This window comes from Aquarana catesbeiana, linkage group LG03 (assembly GCF_042186555.1).
Source record: "Aquarana catesbeiana isolate 2022-GZ linkage group LG03, ASM4218655v1, whole genome shotgun sequence".
NCBI lineage: Eukaryota > Metazoa > Chordata > Amphibia > Anura > Ranidae > Aquarana > Aquarana catesbeiana.
In genome coordinates, this window is record NC_133326.1 from 406,705,169 (window position 1) to 406,729,016 (window position 23,848).

At 46.4% G+C, this 23,848-nt stretch overlaps 1 protein-coding gene and 1 pseudogene across 1 annotated transcript in view; both read left to right on the top strand.

Annotated features, from left to right (window-relative positions):
- The window catches only part of RARS1 (arginyl-tRNA synthetase 1), a 217,756-nt gene that overhangs the window by 97,399 nt on the left and 96,509 nt on the right, over positions 1-23,848 (top strand). Inside the window, exon 9 of the mRNA XM_073620712.1 lies at positions 12,607-12,711. Coding sequence (XP_073476813.1) covers positions 12,607-12,711 — 105 coding nt within the window. The remainder of the gene's footprint in view (positions 1-12,606; positions 12,712-23,848) is intronic.
- Positions 19,601-23,266, top strand: LOC141131150 (calmodulin-regulated spectrin-associated protein 1-like; annotated as a pseudogene).

Consider the following 23,848-nt stretch of genomic DNA (forward strand, 5'->3'; position numbering starts at 1 on the left):
CTATCACCTCAGCTAGACTTGTGTCGTAGTTGGCGGCCCTTTCATACAGGGAACCGTACTTGATCCTTCACCATTTCAGAGTCGTGTTGCGACCTGTTCCATCCTTTTTGCCAAAGGTGGTGCTGGCCTTTCATTTAAATCAGGATATTATTGTGCCTTCTTTTTTCTCTCAGCCTCGTTCGGCGGAAGAGAGACGACTGCATTCTTTGGACGCTGTCCGGGCAGTCGAGGTTTTTCTGTCTAGATCTGCGGAAAAATCCGAGGATCAGACTCTTTTTTTTTTTTTTTTTTTGTTTGTTTGTTTGTTTGTTTTACCAAAAGGACCCAAGAAAGGGACAGGCATCTTCCAAAGCTTCCATTGCCAATCGGGTCTGTCAATTGGTCATTCAGGCCTACGGTCTGAAACATAAAGCTCCTCCCTTTAGGGTGAGAGTTCATTCTACCAGGGGTGTAGGAACCTCCTGGGCTTCTGACCATCAGGTATCTTGCGGCTCAGATTTGTAAGGCTGCCACCTGGTCTTCAGTGCATACGTTCACAAAATTTTATTAAGTAGATGTTCGAGCAGCCGAGGATTCGGCTTTCAGCTGCAGTGTACTGCGGGCTACCGTATAGGTTCTGATGGCTATTGTTTGGCAGGGTGTCTCCCTCCCCTCAAGGCTATTGCTCTGGGACGTCCCAGCAGGTAATGAATATTAGCCTGACTCTGTGTCCCATGATGTACTCAAAAGGATTTTACAGGTAAGTATGACGTAAAAATCCTATTTTTCTTGTTTATTAAGGGGCACAGGAAGTCATTTAACGCTAGAGTTTTACTGCTGTATACAGGAGAATTGACAATTGAAAAACAGAAAAAAAAAACACTGTAGGCAACCCCAGTATAACCCCTTCCCATTACCAGCATACCACAGTTTATTGCTAGTGCCCTAGGAGGTTGTTGGACATCTTTTCTTCAGCTCTGCTGTGTAAAAAAAAATAAAATAGCCTTTTTTTTTTTTTTTTTTTTGCTAGCACTTTTTTTCTTTTCTTTTAATAAGACTTTTTTCTACACTGCTGCTAGAGCCAATCTCTTTAATTACAGCTATCCTGGGTGGCTGGCAGCCTGGCTTTTGGAGTGCCATGTCTGGACCTCACTGGACTTATTGTGGGACTAAGGCAGGCTATACATTATTTCCAATTTTTTTCCTTCAACCACGGGTTGAAGTTAAGAAAATTGCTCAGTTACCCTATCAATACGGACAGTATTGATGGGGGAATCCCTCCCACAGCGCTATTGTTTTATGCCAGTGGGGAGCGTGGAGTGCCTTCCCCACTGGCAAAATATAAAATGGTCACCGCTGGTGGCTATAGCTGTGACAGTGATTGGGTGAAAAAACCCTAACAGGATGATTGTACTGAAGTTGATCGATGGATTGACTTCAGTACAACCATCCTGCCCATAGGTGGATCAAAATTCGTCCTTTGTTCTTGCTGAACCGACCAAATTTTGATCCATCTATGGCTGGTTTAATGTGGAAGTGACCTTAGAGTCCTTTCCACTGTGTGCTTTCCAGGTCCAGTGCCATTGGAATTACCTGAGCACTTGCCATGTCTCTAAAGACTAACTTTGTGAGTGGGCCATTGTGGTTGAAATCGGGGATTGAGTTGTCCCTGGGCTGGTGGCTCAAGAATCTTTTTTTTCCCTTTTCTTTAATTATCTCCTTTTTATTGATTTTCATATTGCAAAATTTAAAAATACACAACATCGTAAGTTAACATGCAATAACGTAAAATACAAAAAAAAAAAAACTATTATTATTTTATATTTCTTCTCCCACCTATTCCCATCCCACCTATTCCCATCCCACCTATTCCCATCCCACCTACTCCCATCCCACCTACTCCCATCCCACCTACTCCCAACCCACCTACTCCCAACCCACTACCACACACCAACCAATCATTAATTATGCATTTCGATTGCCCATTTTTGATAACAGATAAAGATAAAGAAGAGACCAGTTCTGTGGGCAAAGAAACAATATAGGAGAGAGATCGCAGGAAATACAGAAATGACGAAGACGGGAATATGGTGGAAAGCGGGGGAGTTATTCTCCCTAGCTCCCCCGTATCCTCTCATATGGGACATTCCATCTCCTCCAACCAAGGTCTCCGCAAGCTCACAAATTTCCTGAGATTATTTTGTCTAATATACGCCACTCTCTCACTCCAAACCATTGAATTGATAGTCTCGGACCAGTTCTTCACAGTTGGGGGGAGTGTGCCTGCCATTTCTGTGCTATTAGTCTCCTCGCTGGTGATTCAAGAATCTGGTTCTGGAATCAGGGAAGTATTTTCTTAGTCTTTTGGAATATCCTCATGGCAGTTGCCAGCTTGTTTGGCTGCAGAGGAGTCCTTGGCAATCTGTCAGTGCAAAGCACTTGGTCATCACTACAATCTGATCTCCTAATCTTAAGGTCAAAGAAACATCCCTGAGATTCTCTGAGAGTTTTAGGCCTCATGGTAGCCCCATTCAAGGTAATCCCCTTTGCCCCATTCTACTCCAGGCCTCTCCAATGCAATATTTGTTGCCCTGGAAAAAGCAACACTCCTCTCGATCTGGGACCTCTTAGGGGCGGTCCTTACTAGTAGTAAACCCCCACTCTGCTACAAGCAGCTCAGTTTTTTTCTGCCTAGTCTAGGAGTAAGGACCTGGCTCCGTACTGGGACCTGTGGTTCCTTTTGATTTTTTGATTTTTATTTGGTTTTAATATTTTTTAGTTTGCATCTGCAATCAACTGCTGGGCTGGGTGACAGGCTGGATATTATAGATCCTGGTAGTCTCCCCAGCCTGGCTAACGAGCGCACGCAAACCTGAGCTCCGGGCTGGGACGGCCGCGACAAGCCCCATCCTGGACCGGGGCTGCCAGCGGGCTAGACGCCTCACAGATATACATATGACCAGGCACCTGACATCTGTGTCACAGTGTCACCTTGGCCGACAGTCACTCCGTTTAGGCAAAAGGTGGATCTGTCTTGGGAGTGTGACCCGCAATCCTTGCTAGATGGGTAAGTACATGCTCCCCTGCTCGTTCCGGGCATGGTTCGGAGCAGTCGGGTAGCTAGGGAATCACCACCTCTCCCTCCCCCCCTGCCCCCCTGGTTGCGCTGCCTTGCAGTCATCTCCCAGTCGGTTGCCTGTTGCCACTAGGTAGATGTTTGGCTCCTGGCTGACCTTTTGCGTGGTCCCCTCCGGACAGTCTCTGTGTCCTCCAGGTGCGAGGTGTGTGGTTTGCGTCGTCCTCCGTGTGTAGCAGCCGTCACTTGTTTGAGGTCGGGTGCCACGGCCTCCCTGTAGCCGTGGCAGCCATTTTTCCTTGGTCTAAGATCATTCCTGGCTTAGGGCTCTGTCTGTGGAAGTGCGGCCCGCGGCCATTTTCTTGTTGCCTCGTGGGGAGACCTCTGCTGGCCCTCTAGCGCGGGACGTTACCCCTGGAGCCTGGAACAAGCGCGGATCTCCTCGTGGCTTAACCCATCTGCTGGCGGACGGACAGCATACAGCTCCGCTCTTCTGAGGTCTGGGTCCTGGGTGGCGAGTCCTTCTGGGGTTCCCCCAGTCTGCGGCACTTGGGGGGTTTCCCTTCTCTCTCTCCTTCGTGGGCGTTCTGTTCCTGGTGGTGTCGAGCGTTGGACTTTCCATGGCATCTGAAGCAGGTGTCCCTCCCCCAGACCCCCGTAACGGCAGCTGGTCCCTCTGGGTCTGCTGTTCCCCTGAACGCTTTGTCGGCGGTCCTGGCATTTTTAATCTCCTGGGTTGAAGTGGCGTGCGGGCGGAAGGCGGGTAAAAAATATTCACCCTCCGTCTTCTGGGGAGGACTCTGATCCGGAGTCAGGCACCGCCGTAGTGGGTGGCCCCCGCCCGGAGTGCTCAGATAATGCAGCCTCTGATCCTTCAGACAGTGAGGAGGAATCCTCAGCGTCCATCGCTGTGCATGAAAAAGCACTGGTGGGCTCACTCAATACTGTGGTGTGCGATACCTTGAAGATTGAGGATCCGGCGGGGGCTTCTGAAAAGGTGTCAGTCCTCTTTGGGTCTCATAAGCTGGTCTACACCGCTAAAGTGTTTCCTTACCTGTCATATTTCAATGGTTTTATCTACAAGGATTGCGAACACCCGCAGCGGATCTTTTCAGTCCCAAGACGCTGTTCGTGCATTACCCATTTGAGGAGAGTCTGCTGAAGAAATGGTCTTCCCCTCCTGTTGTTGACCCTCCCGTATCTAGGTTGAACAAGGCAACCATGATTCTGGTGGAGGGGTCTCCTTCTTTCAAGGGCCCTGCCGACAGAAAGGCCGAGGTGGTCACTCGGTCTATGTTTACGATGGCAGGTTCGGCCCTTCGTCTGGTGTTGGCCACTGCTCTGGTGTCTCAGATGTTTACTGAGTGGGCTAAGCTATTACACCGCAAGTTGGGTAATGAGCAAGTTTCTCCGGTCTGTGTGGAACTGGCACCAACTAGTGCAAGGGCTCAAGTACGTTTGTGATGCGGCCTTGGACACGGCCCCGTTACTTTCTAAAATCTGTGTCGGTCGTGGTTCTTCACCGGTTGCCATGGCTTAAGTGCTGGTTGACAGACTACACGTCTAAGAAGGCTCTGGCGGATTTGCCTTTCCAGGGCAAGCGGTAATTTGAAGCCACTCTGGACGACATTATAAAGGATATTACTGGGGGGAAGAGTACTTTTCTCCCGCAGTCCAAAAAAGGCAAGAAGCCCCGCCACAGGCAGGGCCCCTCCTTTTCCGCTCACAAGTTTTTTTTTTTTCAGATGCCCAGTTCTGCGGACAAGGGTTCCCAGCCCGCCAAGGCTCCTGCGGGTGGACCAAAGCATCCTTGGCATCGCAAGCCCGCGGACAAGCCCTCTTCCGCATGAAGGTTTACCCCCCGACTTCCGGGTGGTGGGTCGCCTTTGTTGGTTTGGACCGGTGGACTTCCCTTCTTTCTGACCATTGGGTCCGCAAACTAATTTTGTCAGGCTACAAAATAGTTTCTTTCCTGTCCACCAGACAGGTTTTTTTCCCTCCATCTTCATCTAACCCGTCTCGTCGGCAGACTTTGGGGCAGTGCAGGACCTGCTTCTTCGTGGGGGGTTGTGATAGTTCGAAAAGGTTTCGGGGTTTCCACTCCAATCTTTTCATAGTTCCAAGGAAGGAAGGGGTCTGTCCGATCCTGGATCTCAAGGTCATCAATTGTTTTGTGACGGTACGGAGGTTCAGGATGGAGTCCGTTCGTTCTGTGGTGGCCGCGCTTCATCAGGGGGATTTCCTGGCATCCCTGGACATCAAGGACGCATACTTGCATGTCTCCATCTGTATCAGGCACCAGCGTTTCCTGCGCTTTGGGGTCGGGATGCGCACTATCAGTTTGTGGCACTCCCCTTTGGCCTTGCCTCGGCTCCCTGTGTCTTCACCAACGTGCTGGCCCTGGTTCTGGCGTTGCTGAGACAGCAGGGGATCTCGCGGTCATGGCTACCTGGATGATCTCCTCCTGTGAGGCAATCGCCATGCAGGCCTTACAAGAGTTCGGCTGGGTGTGGAACCTCCAGAAGTCCGTATTGCTCCCGACCCAACACCTGGAATACTTGGGGTTGGGAGATCTTATCCAAATCCCTGGCATCTCTGGATTGTCAAATCCACGTGGGCCGTCTGAACAAGGCCTCACTTCTTTAGTGGCTACGGTCTCCGGTCCGGCCCTACGGACAGGAAAGTGGTTTCTCCCTCTCCATTGGCTGGTGATCATGACGGATGCCATCCTGACCGGCTGAGGGGGTTATGGGCCTTCGGTCGGCCTAGGGCCATTAGGCGTCAGAAGAGTCTCGTCTGTCGATCGACGTTCTGGAGTTGCGTACGATCAGGTTATGTGTCTCCATTTAAACGCAGCTGCTGCGCGGTCGTCCGGTCTTACTCCAGTCGGACAATGCCACAACGGTGGCCTATGTCAACCACCACGGGGGGGGGGGGGTGGGGGGGGGGGGTGAGGAGCTCAGCAGTGGCACTGGAGGTCTCTCACATTCTGCGGTAGGCAGAACTTCACGTGCCGCCTCTCTCCGCCGTCTACATTCCAGGCATAGAAAACTGGCAAGCGGACTACCTCAGCCGTCAGTTGCTGGATCAGGGGGAGTGGTCGCTACATCCACAGGTGTTTTGTCTCGTTTGCCTGCGGTGGGGCACGCCGGACGTGGATCTTCTGGCCTCTCGTCTCAATCGGAAGGTGTAGAGATTCGTGGCCAGAACAAGGGATCCCTTGGCGGATGCGTCGAACACGCTGGTGGCGCCGTGGGGCATTATCAGTTCATTTATGCCTCCCCTAATCGGCTACGCAGAGTAGAGGCCGAGGGGATACCAGTTATTCTAATCGCTCCAGATCGCCTCAGCGTCCCTGGTACGCTGACGTGGTATGGATGGTGGCGGACGCCCCCTGGCGACTGTCGGTACGGGAGGACCTTCTGTCTCAGGGACCGATATTCCACCTTGCTTTACCATCTCTGGCTTTGACAACCTGGCTACTGAGAGACCGGGGGTTGCCGGTTTCTGTGATTCCCACTATGTTGAAGGCGCGTAAATCTACTTCACGGAGGATTTATCATCGCACCTAGAAGGCTTTCATCAATTTGTGCGAGGCTGTGGGATGGCATCTGCGCTCCTATTTGGTATCTAAGATCCCTGTGTTCCTGCAGCGTGGGGTTGATCAGAAGCTGACTTTGAGCACTATCGAGAGTCAAAAATCGGCTCTTGCTATTTTTTTGAGCAGCCGTTGGCTACTCCACTCTGTGCGTACCTTTGCTCAAGGGGTTTGGCACGTGGCTCCCCCGGTACGCTCGCCACTGTGTCCTTGGGATCTAAACCTGGTGCTCTTGGTACTTCAGAAGCCACCGTTCGAGAACATTAGGGAGATCCCCCTATGCTCTCTCATAAGATTGTCTTTCTAGTGGCTATTACGTCTGCTCTGCGAGTTTCTGAGCTGGCAGCCTGGTTGTGTAAGTCTCTCTATCTGGTTCTCCACAAGGATAAGGCGGTGCTGCGTCCGCATTCCTTGTTTCTCCCGAAGGTGGTATCTGCCTTTCATCTAAATGAGGGCGTTGTCCTGTCTACCTTGTGTCCTCAACCGTCTCTCCCCAAGGAGGTTGCCTTGCTTTCTTTGGATGTGGTTCGGGCTCTCCGTGTGTACCTGTCGGTTACAGCTCCCTTTCGGAAGTCGGATTCGCTGTTTGTAATCGTGGATGGCCCGAGGAAGGACCTGGCGGCCGCTTCGACCACTGTTTCTCGTTGGATCAGACAGACTGTTGTGCAGGCTTATGCCATTAGGGGGCGGGTGCCCCCCTTTCCCATCCCGGCGTACTCTGCCAGGGCGATTGTTTCCTGGGCCTTCCGACATCAAGCGTTTGTTTCTCAAGTGTGTAAGGGGGCTACCTTGTCCTCCGTGCACACTTTCACCAAGTTTTACAGGGTGGATGTTTTGGCATCTTCAGATGCATGTTTCGGCCAAAAAGTTTTGCAGGCGGCCATCTGAGGTTTTTGGCTACCCTTACGGGGCATTCTGTTTGGGTGGAGGTTGTTTTTCTTTTTTTTTCTGTGTTCCCACCACTCATTGTGGCTTTGAGACGTCCCTAAGGTCAAGAATGGAAGTGCTGTGTCCGTCAATGAGCGAAAGAGAAAACAGGATTTTTTTTTTCTACTCGCCGTAAAATCCCTTTCTCTGAGTTCATTGACGGACACAGCACCCACCCCTCCTGTTTGTATTTGTACTGCTTTGTAACAAACAGCTGCCTGTAGCAGAGTGGGGGGCTACTATTAGTAAGGATAGCCCCTAGGCGGTGCTGTGCTTGTTTTTTTTTTTTTGCTGTCTAGTCCTACTCCCGAAGCTGGTGATATAACCCTAAGGTCAAGAATGGAAGTGCTGTGTCTGTCAACGAACTCATAGAAAGGGATTTTACGGTGAGCAGAAAAAGAATCCCTTTTTTTTTTTTTGCTAGAAAATTACTTGGAACCCCCAAACATGATATATATTAAGAGAATGTGTTTTTACGGTGAGTAAAACAATTCCAGTATCCAATCCTATATGCAACAGTATAACATGCTGATGATTGAACGCCAGTGTCCTCCATTATTTTTCTCAGAAGTAAATCCTGGACTTGCATATATGTACATGAGTCTGTATATTGCAAATTGATAATCAAGAATTGTATGTAGAAATCTTCGTGTTTAGATTAATCTATCTGGCAGTAGATCACAGTACTTTCTTTATCGTACATCACGGGACACAGAGTACCATAGTAATCACTATGTGGGTATATAGGCACCTTCAGGTGATGGACACTGGTATAACCAATACAAGAAGTTCGCTCCCTATATAACCCCTCCCCCTACCAGGAGTACCTCAGTTTTTTCGCCAGTGTCTAAGGTGTTGGTCACGAGTGAAGATGTGCTCTGAAGAGCTCCACTGAAGGGATCCTTGCTGGATTTAAACAGCCTCCATAGACCGGATCCGTTCAAAGTGCGACTGAGGCCAAGGTGCATGGTATCCAGGCCTCGTATACGAAACACTAGGTTTTGCCTGTAATGCCTCTCTTTGCAGGGCTGGACCCTGGGACCCAGGGCTTTTTGGTTATGCTTACATTACTAAAAGCTTTTCCTGGCGGGGTGCTAATACAGGTCCAAGGGAGTGGAACCCTGATAAAAAGGAACCCGGTTCTTAAAGGTTTGCTAACGCAGCCCGCCGTGATGGGGGAAGTTTGGATCTGTCTGTTACAGCAGTATCCTGCAGTGAGGAAAATGTAAGGGAAGAAGCCTAGGAACTGTAAAAAGTCCACCTATGTTTTTTTTCTTCCATGAGTAAAATGTTGTCATGCCTTAAAGTCTCCACTAGAGGGAGTAAATGCACATACCTTACTTACTACTACTACTTCATGTTACAGCATGTGTGTGGATCTCAGCAAGCCAGGGGGGATTCCTCATCCAGAACAAAGTTTTTTTTTTTTTTTTTTTTTTTTTCAACAGCATGTTTGTTTTCTCCCCCTGGGGGAAGGGAGGTACAACAGTAGTTTGTACCCTTGGGGGGTGCGGCGGATTTCCTAGGTTGGTTTATTATACCCCACAGAAGCTCATAAGTTTTTTTTTTTTTTTTTTTTTGTTAAACTTTTCCAGTGCAGGTAATAACATTTATACTCAGCACCAAAAGCTGAAGACTATTTATAGACTATTGCTCAGTGAGTTGTGCATTTACTTAGTGCCTCTGCTTCTGTGCTCAGCACTATGGCTTCCAAAAAAGACACCATGAAGGTACCAAAAATCCCACCCCCAGGCGCTGGGAACTCCAGTCGTGTCTCCACACTGTCATCCTCTCCTGAAATACCAGATATGGCAAGCCAGGGTGAATCATTGGAACCAATTGGTGGTGCAGCTGCTTCTCACATCTCAGCCCCTGTATACGTGACTGAAGATGCATTTCCTCCAACCTTCAGGACCTAGAAGGAAGATTAGCGGCTTTAATCACATCCTCCATCCAAAAGGATAGGAAGCATGTTAGATCCCCCTCCCCCACCTCAGACCCTTTACCAAGGGGACAGTGTGTAGAGGACGAGGTGTTACCCTCAGGCGATCAGGAGGAAAGGCAAACCGATTACTCCTCTATGGAGGAGAGAACGGTGGATGAACCTTTTTCAGCCTCGCAATCTGAGAAATTGCTGGTACAATCTCTTACAGAGATGGTTCGTTCCACTTTCAAGCTACCCCTAACAGAGTCAGCTGAAAGTTCTGTTTCTTTTTTAGGTTCCTTAAAACCTTCACAGCCTTTGCATGCGTTTCCTGACCATGCATTACTAGAACAGCTTAGTTATGCTGAATGGGTTCACCCAGATAAGCATTTTCTCCCTCCAAAGAGGTTCACAGCACTCTATCCCATGGAGGAGAAATTCACCAAAAAATGGAATGTACCAGCAGTTGACGCTGCGATTTCCAGTGTGAATAAAAGTATAACTTGTCCAGTAGACAATGCACAAATGCTTAAGGATCCAACAGATAAAAGGTTGGAATTCCTGTTAAAATCTTCTTTCTCCTTGGCAGGTGCTGTTACTCAGCCTGCAGTCGCTGCAATAGGCATCTGTCAGTCCCTAAAGGACAAGTTTAGACAGGCCCTTAAGGAGGTTCCTGCACAACAAGCCCGAGATTTGACCGAGCTACCAAAAGCATTATGTTTTGCCATAGATGCCATGAAAGATTCTATTCACCAGGCATCCCGCCTTGCGCTTGTGCTAGTATACATGCGTAGGATTCTGTGGTTAAAAAATTGGTCAGCTGAAGCACCATGCAAAAGGCTCCTGACTGGTTTTCCTTTTCATGGGGATCGACTATTTGGGGATGATTTGGACAAATACATCCAAATGATTTCTAGTGGGAAAAGTACTCTTTTGCCAGTCAAAAAAAGTATAAACGCCCTTCATTTAAGCGGACTCTTTCTCCTGCGCCAGGGGCACCTGCCTCTAGGCAGTGGCGACAGAGTTGATTAGGTCAGTAGTGTCTATCCTACAAACAGGAGAACTTCTGGCGTCAATTGACATCAGGGATGCATATCTGCATGTTCCTATATTTTCCGCTCACCAAAGGTTTCTGCAGTTCGAGGTAGAACAGCAGCATTTCCAGTTTGTAGCCTTGCCCCTCAGGCTAGCTACAGCCCCTCGGGTGTTTACAAAAGTCCTGACCCCACCTCTAGCCAGGTTAAGGGCACAGGGCATAACAGTCTTGGCATACCTAGACGATCTATTGCTAATAGACCAGTCAGTTGCTAGTTTGGAACAAAGCGTGCGCATTACAACCAGTTACCTGGAAAGTCTGGGTTGGATTCTCAACCTAGAGAAGTCTTCCTTAAAACCGCTAAAAAGGCTGGAGTACTTGGGTCTGATCATAGACACAGCCCAGAAAAAGGTGTTCTTGCCTCAGGCAAATATCAACTCCATAAGAGAGCTGGTGCGGATGGTCAGGTCAAAAGGAGATCCCTCCATTCGCCTCTGCATGAGGTTGTTAGGAAAGATGGTGGCTTCATTCGAAGCGGTTTCCTATGCCCAGTTCCATTCGAGACTGTTGCAAAACAGTATCCTGTCACCAAGGGGGCACCAAGAGTTTCGCAACGCAGAGAGAGGTGAACCATATTCTATCTTGGGCAGGAAGGAATGTTCTGTGCCTGTCGGCAGTCTTCATTCCGGGAGTAGAGAATTGACAGGCGGACTACCTGAGTCGCCAGCAGTTAATCCTGGGGGAATGGTCCCTTCACCCTGACATTTTTCAGGCTGTTTGCCAAAGATGGGGGACTCCAGACGTAGATCTTCTGGCGTCCAGATTCAACATGAAGGTAGTCAACTTTGTGTCCAGGACAAGGGATCCACTCGCATGCGGAACAGATGCGTTGGTGACCCCATGGAATCAGATCTCACTGATTTATGCATTCCCCCCTATTCAGTTGCTGCCACGACTTCTTTGCAGGATCAAGCTGGAAAAAAAGCCGGTAATTCTGGTAGCCCCAGCGTGGCCCAGAAGCTCCTGGTATGCAGAAATCGTTAAGCTGGCGGTGGAGGATCCATGGTCCCTTCCACTACCGGCCAGACCTACTCTCACAGGGGCCGATATTCCATCCTACCTTACGAGCGCTAAATTTAACGGCTTGGCTATTAAAACCCACATTCTGAAAAAATGTGAGCTTTCTGGGTCAGTTATCTCTACCTTGATTAATGCAAGGAAGCCAGCTTCCAGAACTATATATTCTAGAGTCTGGAGGGCTTATGTTTCCCTGTGTGAATCCAAGGGTTGGCACCCTCGGAAGTATATCATAGGCAGAATTCTTGCCTTTCTACAATTTGATTTAAGGGGTAAGATTCCACCTATTCAAGTCAAAGCGCACTCTACCAGGGCGGTTAGTCCTTCTTGGGCAGTGTGTCACCACTCCTCCATGGCTCAGATCTGTAAGGCCATAACTGGGTCTTCTGTACATACATTCACCAAGTTTTATAAGGCGGTTGTAAGAAGACATGAGGATATCGCCTTTGGGCGCAGTGTGCTGCAGACAGCAGTATAGGACCTCAAGTCTGAGGGTGCCCTGCGGGTTGTGTCTCCCTCCTCTCAAATAGCATAGCTATGGGACGTCCCACATAGTGATTACTATGGTGCTCTGTGTCCCATGATGTACGATAAAGAAAATAGGATTTTTATAACAGCTTACCTGTAAAATCCTTTTCTTGGAGTACATCACAGGACACAGAGGTCCCGCCCCTCTTTCTGGGGTTTAAGTATATTGCTTTCCTACAAAAACTGAGGTACTCCTGGTAGGAGGAGGGGTTATATAGGGAGTGAACTTCCTGTATTTGGTATACCAGTGTCCATCACTTGAAGGTGCCTATGTACTCACATAGTGATTATTATGGTGCTCTATGTCCCGTGATGTACTCCAAGAAAAGGATTTTACAGGTAAGCTGTTATACAAATCCTATTATTTGTTCCTCTATAATATTCCTAGAATGTTTTTTTGAAAATTTTGGGAGCTCTGTTATTATAGCACAAAGTTTTAACTTTTCGTTTTTGGCTTTTAGAATTCCAGAAAATATATGACTGTCTGGATATTCGCATCATTGACAGAGGGGAATCGTACTATCAAGATAAAATGATCCAGGTCGTGAAAGAGTTTGAAGAGAAAGGTATATTTTTTTTTTACAAACACTGCATACATTACCATTAATAATTCTGCTCAAACGCAAAAAATAGGGAAGAAAATCTTCTACTAAAGCACTTCAGAATAGCCTAGACCAGGGGTGTCCGACCTGCTGCCACAAGCCGCATGAGGCCCAAGACGGCTATAAATGTATCCCAACACAAAATTGTAAACTTATTTAAAATGTTTATTTTATATTTTTTTGTTATTAAATTGATTTACATTTTAATGAGTGAAATAAGTATTTGACCCCTTCGCAAAACATGACTTAGTACTTGGTGGCAAAACCCTTGCTGGCAATCACAAAGGTCAGATGTTTCTTTTAGTTGGCCACCAGGTTTGTACACATCTCAGGAGGGATTTTGTCCTCTTTGCATATCCTCTCCAAGTCATTAAGGTTTCGAGGCTGACATTTGGTAACTCGAACCTTCAGCTCCCTCCACATATTTTCTATGGGATTAAGGTCTGGAGACTGGCTAGGCCACTCCAGTACCTTAATGTGCTTCTTGAGCCACTGCTCTGTTGTCTTGGCCGTGTGTTTTGGGTCATTTAATGCTGGAATACCCATCCACGACCCATTTTCAATGCCCTGGCTGAGGGAAGAAGGTTCTCATCCAAGATTTAATAGTACATGGCCCCGTCCATCCTCCCTTTTAATGCGTTGAAGTTGTCCTGTCCCCTTAGCAGAAAAACACCCCCACAGCATAATGTTTCCACCTCCATGTTTGACAGTGGGGATCATGTTCTTGGGGTAATAGGCAGCATTCTTCCTTCTCCAAACACGGTGAGTTGAGTTGATGCCAAAGGGCTTGATTTTGGTCTCATCTGACCACAACACATTCACCCATTTCTCCTCGGAATTATTCAGATGTTCATTAGCAAACTTCAGACGGGCCTGTACATCTGCTTTCTTGACCGGGGGTGGGGATCTTGGGGGCGCTGCAGGATTTCAGTCCTTCATGGCGTAATGCAGGGGTCTTTTCTTTGGGCTGAGGTCCGAATCTCAAATCACCATTTGTCCCCATCAGAGTGCCCCATTATATAAGGTTCCCCCATCACAGTGCCCCCTTACATAGGGTGTCCTCGTCAGGGTGCCCCTTTAGAATAGTTGTCACCATAAGAGTGCCTACTTACATCAGGTATCCCCACATCAGGTGTGCCCATCAGAGTGCCCCTTTACATCTGGTGTCCCTATTATAGTGCCACCTTGCATTAAGCATTCCCCTCAGTGTCCCCTTACATCAGATGTCTCCATATGTTTCCCCCTTAACATAAATTGTTCCCATCAGCTTGCCCCTTAACAAAATGTGCCATCAGATCTCCCCATAACATAAAATGTGCCTATCAGAGTGCCCTTTAACATAAAATAAGGGGCATGCTGATGGGCACATTTACTGTTAAGGGGCACTCTAATGGGCACAACAAAATAAAATATGGCCAACAGAGTGCATCTTAACATAAAATGTGCCCATCAACATGCTACTTATTTTATGTTAAGGGTCTCGTTGATGGGCATATTTTATGTTAAGGGGCACTCTCATGGCCATATTTTATTTTAAGAGCAACACTGATGGGCACATTATATGTTGAGGGGCACGCAGATGGGCATATTTTGTTGCACCCATCAGAGTGCACCATAACATAAAATATGCCCATCAGCATGACCCTTAACATAAAATAAGCTTGCATGCTGATGTGCACATTTTATGTTAAGGGGCACTCTGATGGGCTGTTGGTTATAAAATATAGTTAATCCAACCAACATTCTTATTTATAGTCACCCACCAGAGACTCAAATCCAGCTGCCACTTGGTTCCTAGCCTTAAACTCATCTGGCACTCCACGCGGAACCCTAATCTCGTCTATGTAGATCTGAAAGTCAAATGACCCCTTGGGAGAGGTGTCCCTTCGATATCGGTGGTGACTCTTAGTCCACAGGTGTTCTGACAGGATCCTCTGGGGCATAGCCATTGCCCTTGTTAATCCTCTCCCTGCAGTAGCCATTGGGTACTGACCCAAGATCCACCCCGCTACGGTTCCCTGGGAGTGCAAAACAAGTAAAGTTGCCCAGATAAGCAGTAACCGCTGGAGGTATCTGAGGTCTCTGTACTGGGGAAAACAACAAACTCAACGTGTGACAGGTAGTATTTGTTTCAGGTTTATAGCTCTTATTATACAACCACAAAATACATTTTAAACCTTCTGGATCTGCATTGTGATCTAGAGGAAAAGGGACCGTTGCTAAATGTGGTCTGGCTCTGGCACAAACTAAACAATTTTCTCTTTTTAAGGTTTTAACTGTATATCTCAACAATTCTAGACACTCATTTTTTTCCTGATATCCTGTCTCTAGGGCTATGACATCCTCTACAGTTAAGTTAGTGAATTTCTATTTTAATGTAGCCCTCCTCTTTTTCCCTCATGTCTACCTTCTCCTGTTGTAGTTTTATTAGATGGTAATACTTTGAGGAAAAATTTGCCTGGGGGGTCAGTTCCTGATACCCATACTCCCATAGAGTACAACCGCTATTCTTCCTTCCACAGCTCCTTTAATGTTATCAATAATTGGTTACAGTTCTCACTGTGTGTGCGGGGAGAGTTGGCCGCTTTTGTAATTGTGAGTCTTTCTTTTATTCCACTCTGTTTAGGCCCTGGTAGATTATACCCCCAATCTAGATGCGCTGTGGTCCACAGGGCCTGATCCCATGCTTGACATCCTGCCCTATTTCAGAGCCAGCAAATGTATTTATCTTCCCATAGAAGTCCCCTAGCCCCAGTTGTATCCCCACAATCTGCAATCTGACATAAGTCAACTAAAATGATTCTAGTTATTCCTTCGATGACGATTCAGTTCAAAGCCTTTCCTGTACTTGCCCACTTTAGAGGTTCCTCCACTTTCCAGTTTCTGCCTCCCTGTATGGACGTCTCCCCTAGAGTCACCAGTAACCCAAGGATAATTACTATCCCTTTCATCCTAACCAGCTACATAGCCCCAGCAGATAGGGTAGGGCAGTTGGAAGGGGAGGGAGACTTTACCGGTTTGAGACAAGTCCCACCTTGTGTGAGACCTCCCTTTGTAACCGGATTTTCTGGTTCTCTTGCAGCCAACTGGCCCTACTCTGCCTGTAAAACCTTTTGCAATGGGACTGGTGAATCCAGGTAGACCTCTCTGCAATCCTTATAGCCGAGGAAGTGGTGAGAAGAACCTGATCCGTCCCCTCCCACCTCGGTGAATGCCAATGTTTTCTTTTTATTACTTTTTACCAGGACCCAGTCCCCGATATGGATTTTCTCTTCTCCTTGGATTGGACCTTCTGGAATAGAACAGACTTCATTAATTTGTTTCTGTTTCAACAGGTTAGACATATATTCTGCTAGAGTACGTTCAGATTCTTCAGCTGGTGTTTCATTTGGTAGTAAGGGTGTTCTATATGGCCTTCCATGTATCATTTCAAATGGGCTCAAACCTTCTTTTGTGGGTGTAATATGCATACTAGTCACAGCCAATGGTAAGCAATTTATCCAATTTTTACCTATTTCTTCCATAACTTTTTTCGGCTAATTTTTTTAGGATTCCATTGTGTCAATCCACCAATCCGGCTGATTCGGGGTGGTAGGCGCAATGATTCTGTCAAATGTTGCATAGTTTTATTTACAAAATGGGGACCATTATCACTGCAGATCTTTTCAGGAATTTCAAATCTAAGAATTATATCTTTTAGTAATGCTTTGTCCACAGTCTGTGCATCTGCACTTCCTGTCGGGAATACCTCCACCCATTTGGTCATGGCATCTATGATTACCAAACAATATTTCTTCCTTTCACATTTGTCTAATTCAATAAAATCCATGTAAATGTGTTGGAATGGATATTGCGGTGTGGGGAACTTCCCTTCCGTGGTCTTATGCCTCCCTAAGCATTGTGTCTTGCACATATAATGCATTGAGAACAAAAAGTTTTTGAGTAGTTTGTGAAGTCATAGGCTTATTTAGCATCTCAGTCATCCCCCTGTTTGACACATGAGTTACTCCATGTGTCAATACTGCTGCATACCTAAATAAGGATTTTGGCAATACCGGCTTTCCTTCAGGTGATGTGTAGATGTTATCTATTATTGTGCAACCTTTTGTTTTCCAATATTCCCAGGGGATGCATTCTGCTGCATATCAGTAAGGACTGTATGATCTACTATATGATTTCCTGTTCTGTCATTATTTGATGTGTTTCTTGTTCTGCCATTTATTTCCTTCCGAGATGGGGTCTGTATGTTTTGTGCGTGCTTGACATTTGCAGATTGCAAGCTCTTTTGGTAACTGTATTGCATTTAGGAGTTCTAGAATGAAGTCCGTGTATGAAATTGGCTTACCACTGGAGGTGACCATCCCCCTGTTTTTCCATTGTTGTGCAAAAACATGTACTGTTGAAAATGCATATTGACTGTCAGTGTATATGGTTATGGATTTTACTTTTGATAGTATGCATGCTCTTGTCAGTGCTACAAGTTCTGCTACTTGTGCTGAATAATGTTTTGGCAATAGCCTAGCTTCTAAGATTTTATCCTGTGTCATTACTGCATATCCAGTTGCATTTGTGCCATCTGGGTTTTTCTTACTGCAGCGATCAACAAAAAGTGTCATGTCAGGGTTAGATAATGGTACATCTTTCAGATCACTTTGTGACAGTACCTTTTCATCAATGGCAGCAGTACAGTCATGTTTATGACCATCAGTAGGAAGTGGTAGTAGGGTGGATCTGGTATCACAAGAGCTCTTGGTATAACTGCCTGGTTAACAGCTTGTAAATCCTGTACAATTCTCCAGCCTGTGGAAGGCGGAGCCATCTTAAAAGGAAAAAGAGGGGTATTGCAGGGGCTGTCAGGACACTGAATAATCACCCCTGTTTGTAGAATTTTGTCTAATACAGAGGCTATACCCTCCTCTGTTTCCTTCTTTGGTGGGGTCTGTGGTGTGATTTTGGAGTAATGGTTACTGGTTGGACTCCTTTCATGAGTCCTACATCTGCTGGACCTTTAGTCCACAGTGTCCCTGGGAGCCCATCTAACAGGTGACCCCCTTGTGTCAAGTATCATTCAGTTCTTGCAGCCCACATGTGTGCCGAGGGTGTTGTAATGGTTTCGTGTCCTAAGGGTTTGTGACAGAAATAACCTGTCGACTTACTTTTGTATAGGTCAGGTATGCTTACAGGAGCCCAATCTCTTGGGTCTTTCACATTCTTTTTTGCCATCGTTTTCAAATATTTCTCAGAATGTTTAGCATACTGCAGGGTGTCTAGGACAATGGCAGTGTGGTATATAATGGTATTTTTAACAATATAGTCCTTATGATCTTGTTTCAAGCCATTAACAAAAGTTATTTTTTAACTGTTGTTGATATGCACTTTTTACATTCTCAGCTTCGGGGAGCCCGGAGAACACTTTAAAAACTTCTAATAGTTTATTCAGATAATCACTGACACTTTCCTTGTCTTCCTGTACAGTCATAGTAATCTTTTTCCGGTCAGTTCGCTGTAACCTTCGGAGATTGCATCTCTGATAGAATGCAGTCAATCTGTCTGTCAAATCTTGGCTACCATGGGCCAGTGGTTCCCCTCTTTGTTGAGGGGGCTCCGGGGCTACACAGGGGTCCCAATTTCTCTTTACCGACGCACAATCTGATCCTAGAACCCTCCTTAAGGCCCTTTGCACTTTGACCCCGTTTAGCCTATAACTGTTCCTGAGACCTTCCAAATTTTCAATCAATACTGGGGCCCCAAACTTAGGAGGTTTAATATGCTCAGTAGCCTTCTGCATGTCACTTCTTAGTCCATGGTCTAAAAACAGTCATAGTTAGGGGCTGACCTTTTTGTCCACCTCTAGGCTTTGGAACTTCTATTGGGGGATACCCTTCAGCATCCTTTGTGTCCTCCTCGCCATAATCTACTGTATTTCTGGGTCTCTTAGTTCCCTTGGGAACTCCCCATCCCCGGGACCATGCATCAGTCAACATCTCTAATATAGATCCGCTCATCGCACGGAGCTGACTGTCATCTGCAGAGATTGGGGAAATAGGGTTGGGGTTTTGTTCAGAGGCGGTTCCTCTGACAGGAGTGGATGTCACAGGGAAGGCGGTAGCCTGCACCTGAGGGGGAGGACCATTATAAGGAGGTGGTTTCTGGGGGTAACAAATGAGATCATCCTCTTTTTCCACTAGGGGCAGTTGGGCTTGGCATTTTTCTTTTGTTCTCCTTCCTTTTACTCTAATTCTAGCGTGGTCAAACCAGTAATCCGCCATTTCTAATCCATACTTTTTTTTTTTTTTTGGGTCCTAACAACTCAAGCTTATCCACCAACTCCTGACACCCCTTCACAGTTAGTTTACCATTGAATCCAAACTTCCTTTCCCACTTAGCACAATACTTAACAGACTTTGGTTCTTTGCTATGCATAAATTTCTTATCTCCTTCTAATGGAGCATTAGGAACACAACAGCAGCATAAGGCACAAGACATTCTTTTACAGAAACTACTCCCCATGTCTCTGTTTTTGTTTTTTTGTTTTTTCTTGAGTTTACAATACAAGACTAGTAATTCTACACTCGAACCCTGCCAAAATCTACATAAAGCGGCAAAGTCTAAACTCGCCATATATATATATATATATATATATATAATAAAAACAACCAACTTATACCTTTACCTTATTTACCATGAAGTACAGTTGGTCAAAACAAACAGTAACATTAGTCTTCAGATCAGAAATTTTTCGCACACAACAAAAGAGAAAGAGCGCTTATATGTCCTTGAGGGGTAAGGGGAAGAAATCCAAATCATACGGAAGCTCTAGGAGGCGCTAAACGTAGAGAAATTTTTCTGAATTAATAAGGTAAACCTGAAAATGAGAGAGATTCTGTAGAAGGAGCAAAGATTAAAACAGCAGATAATTGTGAGCCCCAGTCATCAAAAGGTACGCTACCGCCGTGATCACCCATCAAACAGACATCTTCCATATTTTCTAATACTTGAAGATTTATTGAAAGACATTAGTGATGGAGCAGCCCTCCTGACTGTCACACACTTCTACTGCCCTTCTACTGCCCTAAGCAGATGAAACTAGATGACATCTGTTTGAAGGAGGTGCCATCAATGGCTGACAACCTATATAACATCCAGCTCCTACAGGAATTCTCCAGCAAATACCTAAACAAGTACTTTTACCTGACCTTAGAAGAAGTTGTATTCCCCGCCATTTCTGAAGCCTAATTTTATAGTGTCTGTTGCTGAGCTTTTTGGCAAGTCCATCAACTGCTGTAGATTCTCACGGTGAAACACGTATCTACCTGCAGCCAGAGGACTCAGAGAATGGGAAAGGAAGCATGGCATTCAGTCCATCCCACCCGCTTTTGCCCTTAAGACAGAAGCAGCATAAGACTGCATTCAGAGATTGTGCAAATTCTTTGACACAGAATGAAGTGCCACCTCATTCATCAGTGGTGGCATGGGCAGAGAAATGGCCAAGGCCCCTCTCACAGCCACCGTTTGCCCTTCACTGTGCTTATGATGTTGATGCGATCTCCGGAGACAGCATTAGCTATGCTCGATCTATCAGCAAGGACAGCCTGGCTTCAAACATCATAAATGCCACTCCTAAACACCAGCTGCCTAATTCATCTGCATCTTTCAATTCAAGGAGTCTTTTAGGACATGTGGACATAGAGCATGAGGAGGAAGAACTTGTTGCATATATTAGATCAGGTGACGCATCCAATCATGGAGACCTTGAATTGCAGAGGATCTCTTCCCCTGCCTCAAGCCAGCAGACAACAGCAAGGTCTCCAAGGAGTCCACAACCAGATGAAGAAGAAATATATGGCTTTTTCTTCAGTCCTCAAAAAAGCAAAAGAAAAACAAATTGTCCATAAAAGGGAAAAATATGGTGAAAGCAAGCCCAAAGGGATTTGTTCATATACGTGAAAATGAAGGTACTACTCAGTCTTTCCCCCGAAAGAAAATCACTACTAATCACACTGCACATAATTTGAATAGAACTCATACCCCTGTCTGTAGTTCAGAATTCCTAGCCACAGAAAGTCCTAGGATTGAACCTTTACAGGCATCAATAGAAAGTGGTACTGGCTCCTTTCAACCTCTTGCCATCAGTAGCATCGATCCATCGGTTGAGCCTAGTAGTGGATTTTTTCTTCATGATTCTAGGTCAGACATGGGTGGTGAAGAAAAGCCGACACAACTCTCGCTAGATAAAGTCAAAGATCCAGAAAGCACATGGACGTTATCAAGGCAAGACTCTGACTCCGACAATCTGGCTCTAGAAGAGGAGTGTGATCAAGAACTTGTTCCTCCTCATCCGGTATGCAAATACATTGGTGAAGAAGAGTCGGCTAAGTTGCAGGAAGACATGAAAGTAAAGGAAAATGATGACAAAGATGATGCCAATGGGCGCTCAAGTCCCTGTTTGTTTAAGCACCATTTCCCAGATCAGCAGTGTCCCCTTGGCTAGTGAGAGCGTACGAATGACTAGTTTTGCAGAGAGAAAGTTTCAAAGACTTAATAGCTATGAAACAAAATCTAGTATGAGCAGTTCACAGAAAACCACCCCTGATGGTTCTGAATGCTGCCTTCCTCCACTGACCACCTGGAAGCAGCGCTGGGAGCAGAGTCCTGGTGGACAAAACAAATAACTAATGTCTTAGCTTCTGAACTTGTACAACTTCACATGCAACTGGAGGAGAAGAGGAGAGCCATCGAAACTCAGAAGAAAAAGATGGAGTCTTTGTCAGCACGTCAGCGGTTAAAATTGGGGAAGGCAGCATTCCTTCATGTCGTGAAAAAGAGCAAGTATGAAGGGTCCTCTCATCCGTTGAGGCTAGAACATCCACTGAAGGACTTCACCAAGCAAGCTGAGGCAGCTATGGTGACCATCACCTCTAAAGCTGAACAAGTCCTTGAAAAAGCGGACCTCCCAAGTGAAGTTTCTAAGCAGCCAAAGGTTCAAGAAGTTTTAGAACAGAAGCCGAAAGAGCTTAATTTGGATGAAGTTGAAGTGTGTAATGTGGTAGCTGATGCCAGTCCCGATGATGCTTATTCCGAGGTCAATGTGACTGAGTGTAACCTCTCCATTGAAAGGTTGAACGAGACCATAAGCACCCTACAACAGGCAATACTAAAAATATCTCAACAGCTAGAATTGCTCATGAAAGCCCCAGCCTCTGTGCTCCCAGCCCTCAAGACTAATAGCCAGAACCTCAAATGAAACCCACCTGCTCACTTTGTAGAGCCTCTGTCTCCACCAGGATCTGATTATGATCTCGTAAAAATCTGGTCAGGGTCGAACCCCCCACTCTTCTCGGGCCTCTAAACATAAAATTTTTAAAGAAAAAAATGCACAACTCTTTCCATGTTATAACCCCAACACAAAGTATTGAGACGTTGCCTCATTTAAAATCAGTTCCAGCTCTGAAATCTCCAGTCATTCCTACAGGAGATGTATCGGATAAAAGTAAAGAACAAAGCGAAGGGCACAAAGGATGTTGTCAACAGTTTGCGAGCGACTTGTGTGGGCTCCTCAGAGAGTTCTGGCAAAGAGAACGTTCCTGTGGATGAGTGGCTCAAGAACAAGTCTAGCCTGATAGAGGTTAATCTTTTTGAGCTTATAGAGCCTGATGAAGAGGAAGGGACAGATAATCCAGAGAAGTCCACAGATGCTATTGGCGAAGATCAGAAATCTGGAATTGGATTTTTCTTCAAAGATGACCAGAAAGCAGAAGATGAGCTGGCCAAGAAGCGAGCTGCCTTTCTGTTGAAGCAGAGGAAGGCAGAAGAGGCTTGTCTCAGGAAACAGCAACTGGAGGCCAAAGTCGAACTAAAGAGAGATGAAGCCCGGCGAAAAGCTGAGGAAGACCGGATACGAAAGGATGAGGAGAAGGCCAGAAGGGAACTCATCAAACAGGAGTATCTACAACGGAAGCAACAACAAATAATGGAGGAGCAAGGGCTGGGACGGCCCAAACCCAAACCTAAAAAGTCTCATCCTAGTCCGGATCTAGTCTGTCATTGGCATCTGGAGCAACTACAGAGGCAGAAAGTGTCCACTCTGGCGGAACACCATCACACAGTGGATTCGGTTGAAGTCCTGTCATTGAGAAGCAGACACCAGAGCAGAATGGCAGAGCATAGCATCAGTGGCGGAATATTCAGGTCCAAAACTTTATAATGAGCCGAGCAGCAAGTCAAATAAACCAATAATTCACAATGCTATAGCTCACTGCTGTCTGGCCGGGAAGGTAAATGATGCACAGAAGAATCAAACTTTGGATGACCGACCACTTCATCATTTTGTTCCGAGATGCTGGATGCCAGTTTCATTCACTTTATTTTTATTATCCCAACTGCGGGGAAATCTGCAAGCTGACTGGAACAGGCCCAAAGAGCATCAGCAATAAAATGATCGACAAACTGTACAAGTACAGCTCAGACAGGAAACGATAACCACTTGTGGCAAGCCAAGCAACCTGCGCTGCCTAAGGCCCCTTTCACATGATCGGACCGTTCAGGTCCGCCTGTCAGTTTTGACGGCGGACCTGAACGGGCGCTCCATGTTAGTCTATGGAGCGTCGGATGTCAGCGGAGACATGTCCGCTGACATCCGACCCGGTCCGATCCGCTGAAGAGCAGACGGATGGCCCTACGTCCAGGTCCGTCGCTATCGGATCGGGGGAGATCTGACGAAAACGGACACGCTATCAGTTTTCGTCCGATCCCTCCATAGGCGGCAGTGGCACCTGACAAGCCCCTCCCCGCTCAGTGAGCAGAGAGGGACCTGTCATCCGCCGGCTCAGCGGAGATCAACGGACAGATCTCCCGCTGAGCCGGCGGACCGAGGCGGGCTCCGTAGAAACGGAGCCCGCCTCGTGTGAAAGGGGCCTAAGAAGAATCCCCTGTACAAGTGAAGCTTCGCTGATGAGGTAAATGATAACTTTGGCTTTAGAGTCTGTGTTTATGCCTTCAGCGGATACAAATTCTGCAGCACTTTGAATGTTTGTTTTTTTTTTTTTTCTTCCACCAAATGGAATTTTAACATGAAGGTTTTACACATTAAAAAAAAAAGACA